We start from the raw sequence: 25,267 nt of genomic DNA, 5'->3' as shown, positions 1-25,267 counted from the left end.
TCCCAGCAGCATCTCTCCTTCTCCCTCTCCAGGTCCAGTAGCAGCTGTTCCTATTTCCCCCTTACCCAGCAGCTTCCCAGACTCCTTTCCCTCCCCCCTCCCAGCAGCATCTCTCCTTCTCCAGGTCCAGTAGCAGCTGTCCCTTTTCCCCCTTACCCAGCAGCTTCTCAGACTCCTTTCCATCCCCCCTCCCAGCAGCATCTCTCCTTCTCCCTCTCCAGGTCCAGTAGCAGCTGTCCCTTTTTCCCCCTTACCCAGCAGCTTCCAAGACTCCTTTCCCTCTTCCCCTCCCAGCAGCATCTCTCCTTCTCCCTCTCCAGGTCCAGTAGCAGCTGTCCCTTTTTCCCCCTTACCCAGCAGCTTCCCAAACTCCTTTCCCTCTTCCCCTCCCAGCAGCATCTCTCCTTCTCCCTCTCCAGATCCAGTAGCAGCTGTCCCTTTTTCCCCCTTACCCAGCAGCTTCCCAGACTCCTTTCCCTCCCCCCTCCCAGCAGCATCTCTCCTTCTCCCTCTCCAGGTCCAGTAGCAGCTGTCCCTTTTTCCCCCTTACCCAGCAGCTTCCCAGACTCCTTTCCCTCTTCCCCTCCCAGCAGCATCTTTCCTTCTCCCTCTCCAGGTCCAGTAGCAGCTGTCCCTTTTTCCCCCTTACCCAGCAGCTTCCCAGACTCCTTTCCCTCCCCCCTCCCAGCAGCATCTCTCCTTCTCCCTCTCCAGGTCCAGTAGCAGCTGTCCCTTTTTCCCCCTTACCCAGCAGCTTCCCAGACTCCTTTCCCTCCCCCCTCCCAGCAGCATCTCTCCTTCTCCCTCTCCAGGTCCAGTAGCAGCTGTCCCTTTTTCCCCCTTACCCAGCAGCTTCCCAGACTCCTTTCCCTCTTCCCCTCCCAGCAGCATCTCTCCTTCTCCCTCTCCAGGTCCAGTAGCAGCTGTCCCTTTTTCCCCCTTACCCAGCAGCTTCCCAGACTCCTTTCCCTCTTCCCCTCCCAGCAGCATCTCTCTTTCTCTCTCTCCAGGTCCAGTAGCAGCTGTCCCTTTTCCCCCCTTACCCAGCAGCTTCCCAGACTCCTTTCCCTCCCCCCTCCCAGCAGCATCTCTCCTTCTCCCTCTCCAGGTCCAGTAGCAGCTGTCCCTTTTTTTTTTTCACCATGCCAGCAGCTTTCTCCCCTCCCAGCAACTCTCCTTACTTACCAGCGCTGCGATTCAGTAAGGCAGCCTCGGTTCCTTTGTTGGGTCGCACCGCCTCTGAGGAAAGCGGAAGTTGCATCATCAGAGGCGGCCCGACTCAGCAAAAGCTCCAAGGCTTCCTTCCTGAATCGCTGCACTTGTAAGGAGAGCCACTGGGAGAGAAGAAAGCACAGTCGGAGGCTCCCCATTCTATCTCCGGCCCTGCGCTCCTCGATCTTGCTGGTCCTGCGCGGACCAGCAGGAAATTGAAGAAGTTAGTCTCGCCGGTTCTGCGCGGACCGGCAGGAATTTTCTGCGGACTGACACCAGTCCGCGGACTGGCGGTTGAAGAACTGTGCTCTATACCACAGCTATTGTGAGTAGGATTTCTCTTCTTATTTTCTTAAACTTTGGGAATGAGGTTTAGTATGCAATACATTTGTTTGTGGTTTGCTTGAGTAATGCATTATTTAATATCTTTTAACCTTAATATCAAACTGGAGTATACTTTACACCAAAAAAACAAAACCTTTTGGCAATGAGGTTTAGTATGCAATATATTTTTTCATGTGCTTTGCTTAAGTAATGCATTATTAAATATCTTTTTACCTTAATATCTAACTGGACTATTCTTTACCCCCCCCCCCAAAATAAAACCCATACCATTATATCTAGACACCTCCAGCACGCCTAACTCGTGCTTAGCTAGCGCCCAACTCTTGCCCAAAAGTAGACCTGGTTTTGCGACACCTATATTATAGGTAAGATTGTAGATACGTTAGGATGCTGAGCAGTATGCAATTCTGTAAAAGGATGTCTAAATTAAACCGCCTTATCTAACTTAAATACTATATCCAATTAATTTCAAAACTTCACATTCAAACTCGTGATAGAATATCAATTTCTATAATGGTATTGCCATGGAATATCAGACTGCCCCTAGAACCTTCTAATTCCTCGGGGGATCAATTCATCATGCATCCCAATCTGGCAATTCTATTTTAGTTATCTTTTTTGTGTATATCTTTTTTCTTATTGTTTTTGTACTTTTTATCTTTTTCCAATTTCTTAATAACTTAAACAATTTATCCATTTCAGTGCATTTCATTTCATAGCTTAAGATAATAATTTAAATAACTTACCTTTTCAGTTTATAAAGGGGATGAATGATTTATAAACTGAAAAGCTAAGTTATTTAAATTATTATCTTAAGCTATGAAATGAAATGAAATGCGCTGAAATGGATAAATTATTTAAATTATTAAGAAATTATTAAGAAATTGGAAAAAGAAAAAAGATAAAAAGTGCAAAAAAAAAAAAAGATATACACAAAAAAGATAACTAAAATAGGATTGTCAGATTGGGATGCATGAGGAATTGATCCCTCAAGGAATTAGAAGGTTCTAGGGGCAGTCTGATATCCCATGGCAATACCATTATAGAAACTGATATTCTGTTATGAGTTTGAATGTAAATTAAACCACGGCCACACCTATCACGTTAGGCACAGCTTTTCTGATGAGTGTCTATGAAATTCTGGATGCCTATTCTGTGAATTGCGCACAGCCTTTGGACGTCTAACTTCTAATTATTGCTTGTTAAAGTTGTTAATTGGGCTTATTATTCAATTTATTTGGACACCTAGGTGTTTGGACGTCCACATTGTAGATGCCTAAATTTAGGCATCCTTTACAGAATTTGCTCCTCAATGTCTAGTTGAGTGTACAAGTTTATAGAATGAGGAAAATAATGCCCAGCTCAACTCTTGAGACTATGATTTGTTCTCAAAGGCCTAGATTTTCTAAATGGCACCAGTTTTTAGGTGCCAGTAGGCTCCTAAGCTCAGTAAAAAATGTCATTTAAACGCTGTTTTTCACTGATTTTCAAGGCGCTTGCCAGAGCCTAAAAATTCAGCACTGGAATCACGCCTCCATAGATGCTTTAACGCACCTAACATCACTGTAGGTGTGGCTAACATCGGAAGTGGTGTTAGGCAGCATAAAGCTCATATGGAGGCACAATTTGCATCAAAGGTAGGCACCAGAAATGGATAGGCCTGGAAAACCCTGGCTTACATTTCTGGTACCTACCTTTGCTGGAGTTGTGATTGTCTAACTGGCAATGTCACGTGATTGACACGCAATTGGCAACCACTTTTAACATTTTGTTTCTGATAAGCACTGATTATAACAACAATTTGAAGTGATTAGGTTCCTTTTATCCAAACAAGATTAAAGTATTCTTACAATTCAGTAATTCAGCAAAAAATAGATGCATTATTCCTGGGGTGAGCGATCTAGGAGCATATTAATTTTATTATTGGCAATGTCAAGAAGTGGGTGCCTCCAAGTACGCACCCTGATGCTGCACGGGAAGCACCTTTATCTTTTTTCTTTATCTTTATTAAAATGTTGTATACCACTTAAACCTGTAATAATACATAGTATGTTTTATTAAAACTTGTTATACCACTCATTCTTTCGACAGGTCTAAGCGGTTTACAATCATATCACAAAATAGAAAAGAACTCCATGTATTAAAATAGGACAGATCTATATAAAACAAGCATCAAGAACATACTCTTACATAGAGACTCAAGCAATCAAGTTATCAAATGCTCTCATATCCATGTCATGTTAGAGGATTCTAACCATCCAACCATTTCTTCTAATATATATGAATAATTTCTGAAGCATTTATATCTGCTCCAAATGAACATAAGAACATAAGAATGGCCTTACTGGGTCAGACCAATGGTCCATCAAGCTCAGTAGCCCGTTCTCACGGTGGCCGATCCAGGTCACTAGTAACCTGTCCAAAACCCAAGGAGTAGTAATATTCCATGCTACCGATACAGGGCAAGCAGTGGCTTCCCCCATGTCTTTCTCAATAACAGACTATGGGAGCTCATAATTGAAATGGAAATATGTCTAAAACCCGGCCTAAATTGGCACTTAGACGATCAGTGAGACAAGTCGTCCACATTCCGATAATCAAACCGGGTATTAGACGTATCTAAAAATGACTTAGGCTTTCACAGTGCTGCAGTATGCCCAGAACTAAAAGGGGCATTTTAGGTGGAATGGTGAGGGTGGGATTTGGGCGGGACATGGTAGACTTAGTCGTACTGCATGTATAACCGAAAGTTTTACAACACTGCCTAGACAGAACTTTGATGTTGTGACTTAGGCCATCTAAAACCAGGTCTAAGTCACAAGAAGGTATCCAAAGTGACCAGATAACCACTGTAGGGACAAAGTACAGACCCCCCACACACTGCCCCTGACCACTGATCACCCCCCACCCCCATAAAAATTGTAATAACAACTTTACATATCTGCCTCCAGAACATCAGCACCTGGCAGCGTAGAACAGGAAAGCCTAGTAGAGCTGCACAGAGGTGGCTTAAGTGGTCTTGGGGGTGGGTTAGTGAACCATGGAGAGGAGGACCCATGCCCATAAGCCACTCTAATCACTGCATTCATGGTGAAACATGTGCTCCCCCCCAAACCCTTTTGTACTTCCATATAAGTGGCACCTGCAGCCATAAGGGCTATTAGGCTGGTAGACAGGTGGGTCTAGTCAGTTCTGGGGGGTGTTTTGGGGGGGCTCACCATGACCTATAAGGTTGTTGTGGTGAGATTTGTATGTGGCACGCTTTTTGTGAAGTTCACAGCAGTGTCCTGTAAGGTACCCCACTACTCTGGTGCATTGTTTGGGTGTCCAGTCCATCACTTTGGTGACCCCACCCATGTCCAAAATATCTTTTTCTAGGCGTTTTTGACTTGTACAAATTTTTGGGAGAAAATGGGGTATAAAGATTGACAACTTAGCGGTGTGGATGATCAGATGGCTGGACATACAGTTAGACGATTTTTTGAAAAAAAAATTATATTGGACGTATTTTTTGAAAATGGACCTATTCCCATGTCCGATTTTGGATGATTAGCAACTTAGGTCCAAAATGGACTTAGATGTATCTTTTTATTTTGCCCCTCCACAGACTTTTCCTCCAAGAACTTGTCTTGAAAGTAGAAAGTTTTAAGCATAGTGTACATAAAACTACTAATAATAATAATAGTAATCAACATAATATATATCAGAATTTAACACATAAAAATCCTACCCCTTATACACTACTTAACCCAAAACATCAAGACCATCACCCTAAAGGACTATTTAACCTGGAAAAGCCATGTTTTTAAAAACTGTTGTACATTAGGTTTGATCTTAAGCTCTTTAAGAAGAGCATTCCACTGGGTGAGTGCCATTTAGAAAACATTCTAGATCTTAACAGAACTCCCTTTATTTCTCTCTCTGTGGAGACTTCCAAAAGAAGATCCTGGCCAGATCTCAATGTTCTATCTTTGCAATGTGTCATATAGATGACCAGGATTAGCCATCTTCAAAGCTTTAAAAGTCAACAACAAGATCTTAAACTTCACCTTCAATAAAATTGGAAACCAATGAAGTTCCAGCAAAATCTGAGCTGCTTTTTTCTGTATTATCTAATCAATATCACGGGGAGACCAAATAATAAAGCATTGCAGTAATCCAATGATGATAGAATGATGGAAGCAACCATACTAGTGATGGTCTACAATGATAGGAAAGGTTTCAATCACCTTATCCACCTCATCTTCCCATAAACTGCTGTAACTATTTGTTGAACACGTGTCATAATCAAAACTGGGATAAATCCAAACTCTCAGATTTTTTACCATTTTCATCTGTGATAGTTATCATTGTTCTGCTTAACCTGGAATCCAGTTTTTATAGGGAAATTACAAATCTATTTATTATCACCATTTTTGTCTTATCAAGTTTATTAAGTTTATCAAGTTTATCATACCGCCTTATCAGGCTTCTAGGGTGTGTACATTAATCAATAAAATCAATCAAGTTAACAAACATATTTGAGGGTATAATTAACCAAACAGACAAACTTGTACAAAAGGAAAAGAGGGGTCGAACTACAATATTATAGGAAAGAGACACTGAAGGAAAGAACAAGAGGTAGGGGGAAAGATCAAAAGAAGGGAAGTCGAATTGTCCTTAGAAGGTCAGTTGTTATTAAACAGCATCTTTAAAAGTGTAGTTATTACTCGAAGGCATCTTTAAACAACAAGGTTTTTAATTTAGATTTAAACTGGTTTAAATTTGTTTCCTCTCTTATGTATCACCAAACCATTAATCTTAAACCAGCCAAAGACACCTGAACACCCAGATTCTGCAACAGAATATTAGCATAACTTGGCATTTGTGCGCCTTTCATGTAGGCACTCATAGCTACACCATTCATAGAGCTGGCATAAGTGAGCATGCCTAAATGTGGCAAGGGCATGTGCAACATAGTATTCTGCATGTTATGCATGTAACTGGAAGGCGCAGCCATGTTCTGCTCTTATTCCCCCTATATGTACACCTCCTTTCCATTTGAATACATGTTGTTATAGAAAACTGTTTAGGGCAACATGCATGACTGCTACTTTTTGCAGCATTTATTCACACAAAGGAGCATTTTGCTGTGAACGTGTCCATCACACGTTGGTCTGTCCACTGATGGATATATTGAATCAGCATTTTTGGTGTCACCTGTGCCTTACTCTATTCTTCCAGAGGGTGACTTTTTTTTCTGGTCTTATTCTTTCTTTTTTTCTTCATGTCAGGAAGGAACAATTGGTTGACTTGTCTTGAAGATGGTCTTTGGTCCCTCCCAGAAGCCTATTGCAAGCTAGAATGTGATGCTCCACCCTTGATTGCCAATGCAAAGCTTCTGCAACCTCATGGTCATGAGGGCAACCACGATGTGGGTTCTGCATGTTACTATATATGCAAGCCTGGCTATCGTGTGGCAGAAAATGATGAAAGAAAGCTTAGAAAGTAAGTGTAGCTCTTTATCTTTGCATCATCTCCATTTGGTTAATGTTAATACAATTTTGTCTCTTGTAGGTACAATGTGCTGATAACAGAGTTTCTAACTGATATAATTATCAGTTCTTTTATGTTATTTATGATGTATGATGTAAGTAAGTGGAATCAATGTGGAATTTTGTGTGGTTCTTGCCAGCAGATATGACAGTGAACATCAATGAATTCCATTAAAAGGGTTAGTAAACCTGTTTCCATGAATTTGAATGGTGTTATCCTGCCTGATGTAGCTTCAATTCAAGTTAAGCAGTGGGTACAAAATCTGGGTATTGTGGTTGATGAGAGGTGACTATGGGGCCCATAATCAAAAAACATAGATGTCCAAAAAGCATCCTAAATCAGCACATGGATGTCCTAATTTGTAGCCAGGATGTCCAAGTGTCGATAATCAAAACTGCCTTTCTATACGTCTAGTGAAATGTTCCAGCCTCTGTACTTTCAGAGCCTGAGATGGGTATGGTGGAGGCGTGTTATGGGTGGGCTTTGGGAAATCTCAAGGGTTGGTTAGACATGGATGCCTTGCTGCGATAATAGAAACATAGAAACATGATGGCAGATAAAGGCCAAATGGCCCATCTAGTCTGCCCAGCTGCTGTAACCATTATCTCTTTCTCTCTCCGAGAGATCCCACTTGCCTATCTCAGGCCCTTTTGAATAATCAAACATTTTGTAAGACATCCTGGACAGAACTTATATATTTGGAACTAGACCTGTTTTAGAAGGGTCTGTCACAAAGGTACCCAAATTGACCAAATGACCTCTGCATGCATCAAGGTAAGGCACCTCCACACTCCCCCAGTGCTCACAGACCCTCTCACACCCACAAAGATCAGAATACAAACATACATACCTGTCTCTAGAACATCAGCACCTGGTATGGGAAAGCCTAGTAGAGCTGCACACAAGAGTCTTAAATAGCCTGGTGGGCGGGCTAGTGAACCATAGAATAAAGTAGTAAGTCCCATAAGCTACTCTAACCACTACATTCATTGTGGAAAATGTAAGCTCACCAAAACCCCACCAAACCCTACTCTACTGCCATATAGGTACCACCTGCAGTCGTAAGGGTTATTGGGGTTGTAGACAGATGGGTATAGTGAGTTTTGGGGGTGTTTTGGGGGGCTCAACATAACCTATAAGTGAATTCTGGTGAGATGTTTATCTGGCACCCTTTATGTGAAGTTCACAGCAGTGCCCTCTAAGGTGCCCCACTGCTCTGTTGTCATGTCTGGGTGGCAATTCATTATAGGACTGGCCCCTCCCACATCCAAATGGTCTTGTTCTGGGTGTTTGGGACTTGGACAAAATTTTGATTGAAAATGTGGTATAAAGATAGACTTCCTGGCAGTCTGGGCATCCCAATGGCCTGGATGTCCAGATAGAGGATTTAAAAAAAAGAAATGATGTATGGTATGGTGGTTTGCATTTAAAAATAGACATTTTCCTACTGCCATATGTCCAAATTGGATTTAGATGTATTTTTTGAATATGCCCTTCCACATCTGCCTATTTTCTCTTTTTTTTCCAGTTATTATTATTTATTGATTTGATATACTGCCTTTACCAATTAAGCGGTGAATATAATCACTAAAATATTTAGAGAACTAAAATGATTAACAATTATTCTGTAGTTCACTGGAAATGTCCAGTTTTTTGTGTTTTTTTTTTGTTGTTTTAATCAATTTTTATTAGAATTTTATAATGATGATAAACAATACAAACACCTTTTGTAAACCAATCCGTAATATTACAATCTTTCAACAAAGCATATAAAAAAAAAAAAAGAGAAAAAACCCCCTAACATAAATATATCTCAATCCCGCCACCCTACATAAAGTAAACCAATATAATCAATAATATCCCCCATCGAATAAACACCATGAGGGAGTCCTTTCGTTGTTCCTTCAAAAAGACTCCCAATGAACCACACCTCCCCTCACCCTCTATCCCACCCTCCCACCCCACATGAGGAAATAATTAAATGTACTGAAATATTTTGTCCCAAGTCCGCCTTTGTAAGTCATAATAACCATAATGCTTAGCAGCTATACATTCCATCTGTGCAAGTTTTCGCAATTTCTCTAACCATTCCTCTTCTGGTGGAGCGGCTAACTTCTTCCAATATAATGCTATTAAACATTTGGCCGCCGCCAACCCCATTCTGACCAGTTTTGTCTGCCAAGGAACTTCTCTAACATTATGTAACCCTAACAGACAAACTTGAGGTAAAAGTTGCAATGGATCCTGGATCCACAATGTCAAAGATCGTGTAACAATAACCCAAAATTTCTGAATCACCCCACAGTCCCACCAAATATGCATAAAAGATCCAGGGCTCTTACCACATCTCCAGCAAGAGTCTGAAACTTGAGGGTACATAATATGTAACCGTGCAGGTGTGAAGTACCAGCGTGTTAAAATTTTATAAGCATTTTCTTGGACCAATATACAATGAGATGCTTTCTGTACCTCCATACAAATACGTGACCAATCATCTGCAGAAAGATGCAGCTGGAGGTCCCACATCGATCCGTGAGGTTTTGCGGTCTATAAATGTGATGACATGTAATGTAATATAAAAACAAACCATAGAAAGGAAAGGAACACCAGTATCAAAAGAAAAGTTCCAGAGACGATACACATACAATCATTCAATCTTTATAAAAAGAAGTCACTATAAACAAATAGAATTAATATCTCAATCTGTCTCTCCAGGGGACCCTTCCCTGCCTTCAACCAGGTTTATTCAGTTGAGAGAAAAAGTATGTTTTTAATAAAGTCTTGAAACAGGGAAAAGATTGTTCAGCTCTGATGTCATCGGGTAGAGCATTCCAAAGAGTTGGGGTCAAAAAATAGAATACTGAGGCCCTGATTCTCCAAAAATGCGTCCCGATTTTAGGCAGCTGTAGACGTCCTACAGCTTTCTAATCAGCCAATCGGGATGCACGTTTTTTTAAAAAAAATGCTCCCCAGGAAGGCCGCCCGGGAGAGGCGTCCTATACTAAACGCCGATTCTGTAACCGGCGTCTTTAGAGAATCGGGTTAAATTAGACGCAGCCGCTATACTTATGGCAGCAAGGGATCTCCCTGCTGCAATATGTATAGCGGCCGCGGTTGTTGCGGCCGCCTGTCCCATCACCGACAAGTGAATGCCCAACTCCTCCTGTCAGAACCCCGGAACCCCCTCCCCCCCCCCAAACTCGTAATCGCCGACAGGAGGATGCCCAACTCCTCCTGTCGGAACCCCGGAACCCCCTCCCCCCCCAAACTCGTAATCGCAGACAGGAGGATGCCCAACTCCTCCTGTCAGAACCCCGGAACCCCCCCCCCCCCAAACTCGTAATCGCCAACAGGAGGATGCCCAACTCCTCCTGTCAGAACCCCGGAACCCCCTCCGCCCCCAAACTCGTAATCGCCGACAGGAGGATGCCCAACTCCTCCTGTCGGAACCCCGGAACCCCCTCCCCCCCAAACTCATAATCGCCGACAGGAGGATGCCCAACTCCTCCTGTCAGAACCCCGGAACCCCCTCCCCCCAAACTCGTAATCGCCGACAGGAGGATGCCCAACTCCTCCTGTCGGAACCCCGGAACCCCCTCCCCCCCAAACTCGTAATCGCCGACAGGAGGATGTCCAACTCCTCCTGCCGGAAAGCCCAACGACCCCCCGCCCCAACTAATGTCCCTCCCCCAACTAACCTTTCAATGTTGGTCAGCTAGACGGGTCTTGCTGCCATCCAGCCGACGGGTCTGCCTCGTGGAAATGAGACGGCACGCCCCTTCCCGGCCCATCCCCGCTAAATCTAAGGCCTGATTGGCCCAGGCTAGGCACCTTGGCCAATCAGGCCTTAGGATTAGTGGGGATGGGCGGACCTGCTATGCCTAAGGCCTGATTGGTCCAGGCTTCTACAGCCTGGGCCAATCAGGCCTTAGATTTAGTGGGGATGGGCCGGGAAGGGGCGTGCCGTCTCATTTCCACGAGGCAGACCCGTCGGCTGGACGGCAGCAAGACCCATGCAGCTGACCAACATTGAAAGGTTAGTTGGGGGAGGGAGATTAGTTGGGGCGGGGGGTCGTTGGGCTTTCCGGCAGGAGGAGTTGGGCATCCTCCTGTCGGCGATTACGAGTTTGGGGGGGAGGGGGTTCCGGGGTTCCGACAGGAGGAGTTGGGCATCCTCCTGTCGGCGATTCCGAGTTTGGGGGGGAGGGGGTTGCGGGATTCCGACAGGAGGAGTTGGGCATCCTCCTGTTGGCGATTACGAGTTTGGGGGGGAGGGGGTTCCGACAGGAGGAGTTGGGCAACCTCCTGTCGGCGATTACGAGTTTGGGGGGGAGGGGGTTCCGGGGTTCCGACAGGAGGAGTTGGGCATCCTCCTGTCGGCGATTACGAGTTTGGGGGGGGAGGGGGTTCCGGGGTTCCGACAGGAGGAGTTGGGCATCCTCCTACCGGCGATTACGAGTTTGGGGGGGGAGGGGGTTCCGGGGTTCGGGGTTCCGACAGGAGGAGTTAGGCATCCTCCTGTCGGTGATGGGACAGGCGGCCGCTATACTTTATTGCAGCAGGGAGATCCCTTGCCGCGATCAGTATAGCGGCCGCGTCTACTTACAATGTAGACTAGCATTTTGCTGGCCTACATTTTAAGCGTCTCTTCCTCTATTAGGGAGACGCGTAGGGCCGCCTAAGTTCGCCTAAGGCCTGTAGGCGAGCTTAGGCATCTTGCGGGTCTCCCTAGGCTCCCGGAGGCGCCTTCAGGCCTGCCTGGGGAGCATTTTTTTTTAAAAAACGTGCATCCCGATTGGCTGATTAGACAGCTGTAGGACGTCTTCAGCTGCCTAAAATCGGGACGCACTTTTGGAGAATCAGGGCCTGAATGTCTAGTAGACTCTAAGTGGGCTTGCTTGCTGAGGATTTGGAATAACCATTCTATTGGAAGGAGTGTAGGGAATTGTAGAAGATGAGAGACCCTTGATAAAACACTGGTAAAATACCCATTTGATAACTAACCACAGGTAAAATCATCATCTTGACCAGGGCTGCCCAAGTCCGGTCCTCGAGATCTATTGGCAGGCCAGGTTTTCAGGATATCCACAATGAACATGCATGATAGAGATTTGCCTTTATGCAAATCTCTCTCATGTATGTTCATTGTGGATATCCTGAAAACCTGGCCTGCCAGTAGATCTCGAAGACCGGACTTGGGCAGCCCTGGTCAAGATGATGATTTTACCTGTGGTTTGGTATCAAATAGGTATTTTACCAGTGTTTTATCAAGGGTCCTTTTACAAAAAATTAAATAGCATTCTTACTAAGTTTATTTGGCTGGGTAAAACTGCAAGAATTGCTTTAGGATCACTACAAAAATCAATTGCGGAGAGTGGGGTAAATTTTCCCAATTTTTATAGGTACCATCAAGCCTATATAATGAGGCAGAGTATGTATTGGATCCTCCCCGAACTCAAGGAAAATCTCCCAGATTGGTTATATTTAGAATGGCAAATTATGTCCCCATTGCGATTGTTTCATGTATTGAGTGTCAAGTTACCTAAATACGCTAAAGACAATAGAATTTTATTTGATACTTGGAAAACCTTGAAATTTAATGATAAATTAACAGACATTCCAGTAGAGAAATCAACTTATCAATCCTTATGGTTAAACTCCAAGATTCAAATTGGCGGGTCTGGGATCTTCTGGAAGCATTGGATGCAGGCAGGCATTCGTACATTAGATGATGTTATATCTAATGGGAAACTGCTTGATTTTTCACGACTGCAGCAGTTATTTGGTAATTCAAAATCTCAAAATGATACATGGTTGCAGTTGAAGCAGGCCATTCAGAGTGGGTTCCCTGATTGGCGAAACTTATAAACTCATTATAGCTTGCAGATCCTATGCTTCAAGACAGATTTTTTAGGGCATCAAGCCACCAGGTGGTATAAATTAATTTCTGATTTTTTGAATAAAAAAACAAAAAACAGTCTTAGGGACATTTGGAGCATCGAGATTAAGCAGTATATTTCTGTGACTCGATGGCCACGAATTTGGGCTTGGAGGATGAAATGTACAGCATCAGCATTTATGAGACAAACTTGGTTTTTCCTGTTACATAGATCTTTTTGGACTTCTTTTAGGTTAAATAAGTTAGATAGTTATAGATCTAATAGATGCTGGCACAGTCATCTGGACATAGGGACACTGGATCATCTGTTGTTCTATTGTCCCTTGATACTTAATTTTTGGAAGTCGATATGGGGGCAGATTAATGCAATACTTGAGTCATCATTTCCGTTAACATATGAGATATGTGGTACGTTGTTACATATAAACCCCTCCATAGATCACTATAAAGGTCGTATCCTCATAATTATGACTGGAGTAACAATGCAGATGATAACACAAAATTGGAAGAACTTTGATCGTCTTAACTTCTCTTTTTGGTGGGCAAATTTATGCTCCACATATAGGAATGAGAAAGTAAATGCAGATATATTGGGGCAGGGTAATATATTTAAATTGGTATGGGGCCCCTTGGCATCTTATATTACATCAGGATAGTTTTAATTTGGTTATTTCTATGCACATCCAGGGTGGGTGAAAATATTTGTTATTTATAATGATTATTTATTGGAAGGGAGGGTGGAGTATAGTTTATAGTTTATTCAATTTTTGATTAAACGCCTTTTCGAATCTACAAAGCGTTGTACAAAGTAAAAATATTAACAATTTAACAAAAATAACAATTAAACATACTTTCCTATAAAAACTACAGGACTACAGACCGTACAAACTGGGTAAATATTGACCCGTAGGCCATAGATACATGTGGAAAGGGGGGAGAAATACAATTGTAATAGAAAAGTGAGGAACGTATAAGGGAAAAACACTTAGGAACTGGGGAACAGTATAAAATTAATAGTTAAGAGATAGTAGTTCAGTTGTACATAAATACTTATAAGTTGTATGTGCTTTTACGCTTTACTGTCTGTTATTAACCTATATATTGCACTGTTAAATTTTTTTGAAACTTAATAAAAAATATTTAATTAAAAAAAAAAGAAAAAATTTGTAGAGTGGCAACTTGGTCTTAATTGTACACTTTTGTAAGACATTACCAACTTGGAGCTAGATTCACAAACCTGCCCGATCGGGACCGATCCATGCCCGATCTGAGCAGGTCCGATGGATTCCCCAAACTACAATATGCAGATGGGGGCAATCGGAGGAACACCCCCATCTGCCTGCCTGGATCACTCTATAGCAGAGATTTTTTTTTCCTTTTTTAACTGTATTTTGGAGCCCGTGGTTTTAACCTGCTTAAGACCACGGGTTAAAATCACAGGCTTGCACTGCAGGGAAGGATGGGCGAGTCGGGACAGGCAGGTAGACAAATTCGGATTTGGGGCAGGCAGGCGTGTTCGGGGCAGGAAGACAGGCATGTTGAGTGACAGGGGCAGATACTTCTCTCGTACTCTTTTTCCTTGTGGTGTGGGGGTGTGCCTCTGTCTCTCTTTCGGACTGGATTTCTTCCATGCACTGCTTCTCTTCCTCCCGGTCCTGATGGCTGACTTCACCAGCTCTCTTCTCTTGCATGCAGGCAGGCGCGTTCAGGGCAGGAAGGCAGGCGCGTTCAGGGCTGCAGGAGATAGAGGCTGAGAGGGCAGAGAGCAGGGCGGCAGAAGGCAGGGCAGTCGGAAAGGGCTTGAACGACTGGTCCTCAGCAGTCGCTTGTTTGTGATCGGCCAGCCCAGTCGGTGTTGCAGGGTTTTGGTTAGTGAATCACGTCCCTGCCTACTTTGCATTCTGTTGCCCTCATTTGCATGCGCGGATCAGAGGATGGTCGGCAGAGAGGTAAGTGAATCGGGCCAGAGGGAAATCAGGGCGCAAAGGGGTCGCAAACCGATTGGTACACGATCGGTTTGCTTTGTGAATCTAGCCCTTGATGTGGCAGTGTGGTCCAAGGCTTCCTAGGAAAATAATGGTTGACCAGGAAGTTGTACATCCAATAAGGCAGAGTTCAACTCAGTTCTTTATCTCCACCTGCTGGTAGATGGACACATTCATCAATCTTGTCCTTTTCTAGAGTCAAGCAATCTTATAAAAATAATGCATGCACTGTTAATACCCAAATTAAACCACTGTAGTTAGAAAATGTTCTTTGATGTTTCTTTTGGTTCACACCTTAGCAGCCTGCAGAGTCAGTATTAAACCTACTGGGGCCTAAGGCAGAAATTTGGAAGGGAGTCCAAAAGCCCAGCAGCACGCTGTATCTCCTTCAGATTTAGGCATGCTAGGAGACTGCTGTGGCATACGGGCCTAAATGCCCTGTTTGCACCCCCTTAATGCCACCCTGGCAGGCTGCATTATTGCAGGCTATGGTATTTGTGAAAGAACATAGCGGTCTAGTGAACACAGGTTTCAGTTTAAGATAGTTTGATGTTGAAAATGTTATAAAAGTCTGTAGTATATCTATCTTGGGAGAGCTTGAGCTGGTATTGTCCAAATCATATGTTATGGTTATCAGCTGGTGGAATCATCTACAAAGAAACTATGATTGACTGATAAATTTAAAGAAGTTCTGAATTATATATTTCCTGAAGACAGTCCAGCTAGAGGGATTTGGGAGTTCAGGGGCAGGAGAGAGTGAGCATCTCTCCTGCTCCGCTGCTGCAGGAAGGGTTCAGGAGTTCAGGGCATTCTTCTTGCCAGCTGACATCATGGGGAGGGAGTTTTCTCTGCCGTGGCTGTTCAGCTGATCACAGCAGGTGGATTTCCATGCCGCAATCAACTCAGCATCTGCGTCTATTTGAAATGTAGGCCAGAATTTTTCTGGCCTACATTTCAGGCATCTGTCATGGCCCTAGGAAGACGCCTAGGGCCACTTAAGCTTACCCAAGGCCACATCTAGGCAAAACCATACCCAGCCTTGGCGAGCTTAAGTGTACCGACGTGTCTCCCTGCATGTGTCTAACATGTCTAACTGCAAAAAATGGCTATAGTGTAAGTGCCTATCTTAGGGTTTAGGCTTTTTTTTTTTAAGAAAATGTGTGTCCTGATTGTTGGAGTCTTAGGCCACTCCCACTGCATCCCAGAATGCACTGGGAAGGAGACCTAAGTTTCCAATTGGCCTAGGCACCTAAGGTCCCTCATATGGGAGGTCCTTAGGCACCTGGGCCAATCAGTGCTTTAGGCCCCTCCCCGTTGCATCCCAGGATGCACTGGGAAGGGGAAGGCCCGCCATTATGTAGAGGTGGGCCTGCCGGCCAGAGGGAGTAAGCATCCATTTGGCCGGCCTGCAAGAAAAAGGTACTGGGGGGATCCGGGTGAGATTGAGGGGTGTCGGGGTGGGGACATTTTTTCTGGGGGGGGGGGCCGATAGGAGGGAGTGGGCAACCAAATTATCGGTAGAGAAAATAAAGACAAAAGGTTGGCATTCATGAAATACAAAAATACCTCTAGGAGTACAGAAAGGAATACCAGATGAAACTGAAAGAAACCGAGAGAGAGAGAGATGTCTTGCGAAAGTGGAAGTGCAAATGGCTGGAAATATAAAAAAGGAGAAAAATGTTTTTCAGGTATATTAGTGAAAGGAGGAAGACATGGAATTGCGAGACTAAAAGAAGCTATGAACTACCAAGTGATGAGGAAAAAGCAAACATGCTAAACAAATAGTGTTCACAGAAGAAAATCCTGGAGAAGGACTGCGATTGGCTGGCAAAGTTACACGTGAGAATGAAGTGGATGCCACACCGTTCATGGAAGAAAGTGTTTATAAACAACTTGAAAAATTGCAAGTGGACAAAGCCATTGGACCAGACAGGATCCATCCTAGGAGCTCAAAGAGGTTCTGCAGGTCCTTTTAAAAAATTTGTTCAATAAATCCTTAGAGAAGAAAGAAGTTCTGTGAGATTGGAGAAGAGTGAATGTGGTTCCTCTTCACAAAAGCGGTCACAGAGATGAAGCGGGAAACTACAGGCCTCACTTCGATTACTAGAAAAATAATGGAAACGTTGCTGACGGAAAGGATAGTGAATTTCTTAGAATCTAATGGATTACAAGATCCGAGGCAACATGGCTTTACTAAAGGCAAATCATGCCCAAAGAATCTGATTTGAATTCTTTGACTGGGTGATGAGAGAATTGGATCTAGGACATGTGCTAGATGTAATTTCCAGATTTCAACAAAGCCTTTGACATGGTTCCTTGTAGGAGGCTCTTGACTGGGTGAAGTTAGGGCCCAAAATGGTGAACGGACCAGAGGGTGATGGGTAATGGCATTCACCCAGAGGAAGGAAAGATGAGAGCATCAGGATCAGTGCTGGGGCTGATTCTGTTCAATATACTGTATTTGTTAGCGACATTGCCAAAAGGTTAGAAGGTAAGATTAGCCTTTTTGCAGATGATACCAAGATTTGTTACAGAGCGGACACCCCGGAGGGCTTGGAAAACATGAAAAAGAATCTAAAAAAGTTAGAAGAATGGTCTAAAGTTTGGCAACTAAAATTCAGTGCAAAGAAGTGCAGAGTGATGCATTTGGGGAGTAGAAATCTGAGTGAGCCATATGTCGTGGGAGGTGAGAGGATCATATGCATGGATGGGGAGAAGGACCTTGAGGTGACAGTGTTTGAGGATCTGAAGGTGACAAAACAGTGCGATAAGGCAGCAGCTGAAGCCAGAAGGGTGTTAGGCTATATAGAGAGAAGCATAACCTGCAAAAAGGAGGTTTTGATGCCCCTGTACAGGTCATTGGTAAGGCTACACTTGGAGTATTGTGTTCAGTTTTTGAGGCCATATCTGGCAAAGGATATAAGAAGACTTAAAGCAGTCCAGGGGAAAGCAAAAATGGTAGAGGACTTGTGCCAAAAGACATACGAGAAGAAACTGGAAGACCCGAATAATGTATACTCTGGAGGAGAGGAGGGACAGGATATGATACAGACAGAGAGGAGGGGAGATATGATACAGACATTTAAATAATTGAAAAATATTAATATAGAACCAAATCTTTTACATTACATTACATTACATTAGTGATTTCTATTCCGCTTGTGCCTTGCGGTTCTAAGCGGATTACAAGTTAGAAGACTGGACATTTCCAGTAGCATTGCAGTACATATAATCAAGAATGCGTTAAGTTACAATTGTTGTTCTGGACTTTTCCAGGATAAATTGGTAGTAGATAGTAGATAGTGATAGGTTGTTCCAGAGAAGGTAAAACTAGAGGGCATAAATTGAGGGTTGGGGGTTGGGTAAACTTAGAGTAATGTTAGGAAATTTTTTCACAGAGAGGGTGGTTGATGCCTGGAATGCCCTCCCAAGGGAGGTAGTGGGGAGGAAAACAGTGACAGAATTCAAAAATGTGTGGGATAAGCACAAAAGATCTCTAATTAGAAAATGAATGGTATAAATTGAAGAACTAAGGCCGGTACTGGACAGACCTGCATGATCTGTGTCCTGTATATGGTGATTCGGTGTCGGATGGGCTGGGGAGGGCATCGATGGTGACTCCAGTAACTTGAAACATGAGGACATTGCTGTGCACACGTTATGGTATCTATCCCATAAATGACAAGACAGTTGGATAGACTGGAGTGAATTTTGACGGCAACTCCAGTAGTTGGAGCCTAAGGACAGTACTGGATGGACTTCTAAGGTCTATGACCCAGAAATAACAAAGAAAAAAGGCACTTTAATTTAATCTTGAAATTGTAATGCAGACTGAATGGACCGTTCAGGTCTTTATCTGTTGTCTTTTACTATTTTACAATGGGCTCATTTACTTTTTTTTAAGTTTAATTTGTTTCTTAAATTTTCAAAAAGTACATAACAAGAGAACAATAAAAGTCTGATATTCAGGAGAGCATGTGAGTACAAATAAAGGAATATAGAATATCGAACATATCAATGAATATCAAGTAACATAGCATAACATAATTATTTAATAAACCGTATGGAGATTTTCCAAGTAGTGGTCAATGGGTGACCATAAGTACTGCTGAGCAGCAATAAAGAAAGGAGAATGCTTTTCCATAGCGTATTGTTCATAATGTTTGTATAGGCAAACAGAGTTCCACCAGAAAGTGTAGTCCAGAAATTCAGCAAACTTCCAGTTTTTAAGAATATGTTGGATGCCAACTGAGAGCAACATATCAATCAGTTTTGGTTTGCATTTACTATTTTCAAAGCAAGGATGTAAAGAACGTAAGATTACAATGTCAAAAGAAATTTCAGTGGAACATTCTGTAAGTGTTTTGATAGTAAACCAAATTTCATTCCAGAATGGACGTACTTTCACACAGTCAAAGAGCATGTGGTTCAGAGTACCAGATGAAGCAGAGCAATGCCGTCAGTTGTCGGCTTCTCGCAATTTAGCTTTCAGCATTCTATGTGGTGTCCATATAGCATTCTACATTAGAAAATACAAAGATTGTGATAATCCAGCTGAAAGAAGGGGTCTATTAGTTTTAGACCAAAACGTATTCCACTTTGAGTTTGTAAGCATAATATTAAGTTTTATGTACATTTGGTTGGGGCATCCGTAATAAACACATACAGGAAATCACTCAAATGATTATACAGACTGGAAATAGCTTTACCCTGAGTAAGAATTAGATTACCCCATTTCTCAAAACAAGTTTCATCCTTTGCTATAGAAGAAAAAAGTATTAAATTGGATAGAAGAGACACCAACAATAGCCATTGTGTTTTTTTATGCTTCAATAGGGGAGATATGTCTCAGCGAATGTAGGGAAAGACATAAGACAATCATTAGAATAAAGTTGATTGACTGACCAAAGATTGCTTTGTTGCCAATTTTTCAAATTCAAATATTTATTTATGGCACTTTTCCTATCTATATGATTGATAGATTTTTTATAGCATCTCATAAATATAATAGAAAATCTCATGCTCTGTTTATTTTTTCCATCATTTCAAGGTTGTAAAAGTAAGAAATACTTGGATCATACATTGGCATTTCAGGCAGCCTCCTACGATAAAGAATTTTGATCACTGTTACATAGAGCCCGTTCTTACAAACACTTTAGAACTTTGTTGAAAACCTATCATTTTTTTAAAAGTATCTGGCCAATTAGTTTTAGGTATCTCTTATGTTATTTTATTGTTAATCTTTTGTTAACCACATTGAACTTCTGGTTACGCAGACTATAAGCATGATGTTATGTTATATTAATAGTAGGTTTGTTCCAAATAGACATATCAATTTGGGAGTAAAGGGAGATAGTTGCTGCTCTATCCAATTTATGTAAAGCAGTTTGTGTCGCTATTAGTAAAGTGTATTGCTTAAGATGTTTTGGTATGACCATAGTTTTAAAAGAACAAATAGGTATAGGTGAACAAATCTGAATTTCTAATTCCAACTAAGGGCTCCTTTTATGAAGCTGCGTTAGCAGCTTTATCGCATGCCCGTTTTTAGTGCGTGCTAACCCCCGTGCTAGCCGAAAAACTACCGGCAGGTCAAGAGGAGGCGGTAGCAGCTAGCGCAGCCGACAAATTAGCGTGCGATATTACGCGCGTTAAACTGCTAACACGGCTTCTTAAAAGGAGCCCTAAGTTTTTAGTGTGAGATGGATTTAGAATATCATTATGAATCCAATGTTCTCCGTATTTAGCTAAGGAAGCTAGGTGATATAAGTAGAATCAGGGAGGTTAATTCCACCATTAAGTTTGGAAGCTTTTAATGGGGCTCATTTTCAAAAATGAAAAACATCCAAAAAACACCATAAACCGGCACTTGGAATCCAAGTGCCAATTTTTGAAACTAATTTTTTAGAAATCTTGTAGGGCATTTGCCCTCCAGGATATCCAAATGTTAAGGGGACGTGTAAGAGGCATGTTTTGGGTAGACTTAACACTTTGACATCTTGTAGGAATAATCCAACCTTTTTTAAGTCATCCAGGGTGTCATTTAGGCGTATGGAGTTAGACCTCTTCACTGCCCCCCACCAATACCACATGCTCCTTCCCCGCCCCCTCCTGCCACACGCATGCCGCTTCCCTTTCCCCATACCTCTGTAATGTTCCTGGTGCAAGCAGCAATCCCCAAGCTGCTGTCGCACCAGCATTGGCTCTTCCTCTGATGTCACTTCCTAGGTGCAGGTCCAGGAAGTGACATCAGAAGAAGATTCAATGCTGGCGCGACAACAGGTTGGGGATTGCTGCTCGTGCCAGGAACTTTACAGAGGTACGGGGGAAGGGAATCAGCACACATGCGCAGCAGTAGTGGGTGTAGAAAGGAGGACGGATGGCTGTGCCCTCACCAAGACGGCACTCAGGACGGACTGCCCCTCACTTTACTACGCCACTGATGCCAAATATTTTATCCAGGAGGGCAAAGATCAGTTAAAAAGGACTATCCTTTTTTAGTAGCCATGTTGCAACATGAAAGCTAATCCTCCTCCAGAAACGCTAATTAAGTCTCCACATTAGAGTAAATGCAAAGGACTGGTCTATAAGAGTATATAAAGTGACTGAGTGGATCTCTAATGGCATTAATTTTAAATAAGAAGATATCCAAACAGTGTTACTTAAATTTTTATCTAACAGGATGTCTAATCTTAGAATGCATATTCTCTTTATCACTACTTAAGGTCTGAAGCAATAGTCACTGGGAATTAATAAAAATTTTTAATAAAATATCAAAGAACTAAGAGTTAACATATTTGGACAAATCATGAAAAGAAAGGCAATCAAAATCACTAGAATAAGCTTAGCATTACTTTTGAAGATAAACAAAGGCCAAATAATCCAATTAAAATATACATTGATGGTGTCATAATATACACTATTTAACAAATTCCTTCATGCTATAAAAAATTGTTGAGAAAATAAGGTAAATCAATATATAACATTATAATGATACAATTTAAACATCTAAAAAAAAGGATATTGTTAGGAGGTCTTTACTGTTAGGGGGTCTTTAAGTTCAAGTTTCCAGATTTATTTAAATACTTTATAGCCAGCCCATCCAAAATATTGTTGAGTGGCATTCAGTGTAATATATTTATATTCCACTGATGTGCTACGCATCTACCATAAATGTACATTAATATAGAAAACAAAATGTACATTATCATAGAAATGTACATTAACATAGAAAACAAAAGAAAAAGAAAATGAGATGAAAAAAAATCCCTATTCCGTGCATTTATTTTTGTTATGTTGCTGGATATGAAACATTCTTATATGTTACATTTGGATTCCTTGCATCTCATGCTGTTGGCTGCCTATATGAGCCTTGTGCTAATTTATTGCAGCCTTGCTTGGCATCAGCACGGCCTTCATCTTCTGCTCCAAGTCCAAACTACTCCAATATACAGCTGGGTAAGTGCCAGCTCTCTGCAGGGCTCACCAAGCCTTTGCATATTGACATTCATGCTTTTACATCAAACACAATTCTGAGCAAGCTCATAAGTCTTCCGCATGGCTCTCAAACTGCCCATTAAATGTCTGTTTTATAAAAACTGCAGTTTGTATTTGTTTTATTTTGGCTTCTGGTTGCTCCTCTAATCCTAAATAAATGTTGTGTTTGAAGTTCAGGAGGAACTGGAGGGAAGAACAGAAGGAATATTTCTATATACTGCAGGGTACATTTTATTCTTCCCAAGGGTTTTCTGGGTTTGTGTTGTTCCTATCATTATCTTTATTCATTTTTTTCTTTCTTGCTTTTCTTTTGTTTCTTCTGAATAATGGGAGAAGGAGGAAGAAGAGACATGAAAGAAAAATCGTCATCTGAAAATAATCAGAAAATAATGGTATATATTGAAGAACTAAGGCCAGTACTGGGCAGACTTGCATGGTCTGTGTCACATATATGGTCATTCAGTTGAGGATGGGCTGGGACGGTTTAGATGAGCTGGAGTGAGCTTTGACGGAAACTCCAGTAGATACACAATAAGAACATAAGAACAATACCGGGCAGAACTCTGGGTTTCTGGCCCAGAAATATCTAAGAAAATGAACAATTTAAATTAAATCATTAAATTATAGAGATTGTATGTTTGGGCAGACTGGATGGACCTTTCAGGTCTTTATTTGCCGTCATTAACTATGGGCTCCTTTTACGAAGCCGCGTTAGCAGTTTAAAGCGCATAATAGCGCGTGCTAATTTGCCAGCCACACTAGCCACTACACCTCCTCATGAGCAGGCGGTAGTTTTTCGGCTAGCGCGAGAGTTAGCACGAGCTAAAAAGGTGCATGCAATGAAGCCACTAACGCGGCTTCGTAAAAGGAAGGGGGGGGATCAGCGCTAGGGGTGAGCGACCTTGAAAGAGACCTGGGAGTGATGGTAGACACAACATTGAAGGCGTCGGCGCAGTGTGCCACGGCCTCAAAGAAAGCAAACAGAATATTGGGTATCATTAAGAAGGGTATCACGACCAGGACAAAGGAAGTCATCCTGCAACTATATCGTGCTATGGTGCGCCCGCACCTGGAGTACTGTGTTCAGTTCTGGTCGCTGTACCTCAACAAGGACATGGAGGTACTTGAGAGGGTCCAGAGAAGAGCAACTAAGCTAATAAAGGGCATGGAGGACCTCTCATATACTGACAAACTGAAAAATCTAGGGCTTTTCTCCCTGGAAAAGCGGAGACTTAGAGGAGACATGATAGAAACCTTCAAGATCATGAAGGGCATAGAAAAAATAGACAGGGACAGATTTTTCAAATTAAGGGGATCAATAAGTACAAGGGGGCACTCAGAGAAATTGAAAGGGGAGAGGTTTAGAACAAACGCCAGGAAGTTCTTTTTCACACAGAGGGTGGTGGATACATGGAACACGCTACCAGAGGATGTGATAAACAGGAGCATGCTACAGGGGTTCAAAGAAGCTTTGGATAGGTACTTGGAAAGCAAAGGGATTGAGGGGTACAAATAAGAGTAGAGGTAGATTATAGGGATGGGATTAGAGGTAAGTTACAAAATTAATCAGGGACCACTGTTCAGGCACTAGGCCTGATGGGCCGCCGCGGGAGCAGACCGCTGAGCAAGATGGACCTCTGGTCTGACTCAGCGGGGGCAACTTCTTATGTTCTATGCTACACCGTTGCTATGTTCACACCATTTCCCTTTCTTATTCCATATGAGGGCCATAATCAAAAGAAATGTCTAAGTTTGATTTGGATGTAGGGCGCTAGTCATCCAAAGTCGGCACCGGTAAAATGTCCATTCTCGTAAAGTATGTCTAAAATATGGGGGATTTTTTCAAAAATTGTCTATCTGTACATCCAAGCGTTTGATCGTCCAGACCGCCACTTTGTCTATCTTTATACCAAATTCTCTACCAAAATTTCATTCAAGTCCCAAACTCCCATAACAAGACGATTTGGACATAGGAGGGGCCAGCACTGTGATGGACTGGCCACCCAGACATGGCAACAGAGAAGTGGGAAACCTTACAAGGCAGTGTTGTGAACTTCACAAAAAGTGTACCAGATAAACAACTCACTATAACTCCCTTTTAAGTTATGGTGAGCCCCCCCAAAACCCACTATACCCACTTGTCTACAACCCCAATAGCCCTTATGGATACAGGTAGCATCTATATGGCAGTAGAGGGGTTTTGGGGTTTTTTGGTGGGCTTACATTTTCCACCATGAATGTATTGGTTAGAGTGGCTTATAGGTCCTCCTCTCTATGGTTTAGCCCAGCCGTGCAACAAAAAGATAAAGGAGGCGTCCTATCAGCCATTAAAACAGTATTTATTCAACTTGGATGGTCTATGTTTATTATTTGTTGTTTGTTCCCTATTTATATTTAAATTTTTAATGTACAATGCTTTGTATTCCAGGAGAAGTGCTTTATCAGATTTTAATAAACTATGAAACTATAAACTATGAACTAGATGGTCCCGACAAGGATCCTAGTTTCGGCGTGTGGACAACGCCTTCCTCGGGACGCTAAACAGACATATAAAACATATATGCCATTTAATTGTACTTTTTTAGACGCACACTGCCCTTTTAAAAAATATATATGCATTATTTTATATGTATATGTCATTATATTAATTGATATTTTATATCATGTTTTTTATTTATATGTCTGTTTAGCATCCCCTGAGGAAGGACTCCATATGCCAAAACTAGGATCCTTGTCGGGACCATCTAGTTAAATAAAAACTCTTTTATTGGCTGATAGGACACCTCCCTTGCCTTTT

At 42.3% G+C, this 25,267-nt stretch overlaps 1 protein-coding gene across 1 annotated transcript in view; it reads left to right on the top strand.

Annotated features, from left to right (window-relative positions):
* PAPPA2 (pappalysin 2) overlaps positions 1–25,267 on the top strand; it is a 546,937-nt gene that overhangs the window by 340,147 nt on the left and 181,523 nt on the right. Inside the window, exon 16 of the mRNA XM_033916510.1 lies at positions 6,831–7,044. Coding sequence (XP_033772401.1) covers positions 6,831–7,044 — 214 coding nt within the window. The remainder of the gene's footprint in view (positions 1–6,830; positions 7,045–25,267) is intronic.

This window comes from Geotrypetes seraphini, chromosome 12 (assembly GCF_902459505.1).
Source record: "Geotrypetes seraphini chromosome 12, aGeoSer1.1, whole genome shotgun sequence".
Taxonomy (NCBI): domain Eukaryota; kingdom Metazoa; phylum Chordata; class Amphibia; order Gymnophiona; family Dermophiidae; genus Geotrypetes; species Geotrypetes seraphini.
This window is presented reverse-complemented; position numbering and strand designations above follow the sequence as displayed.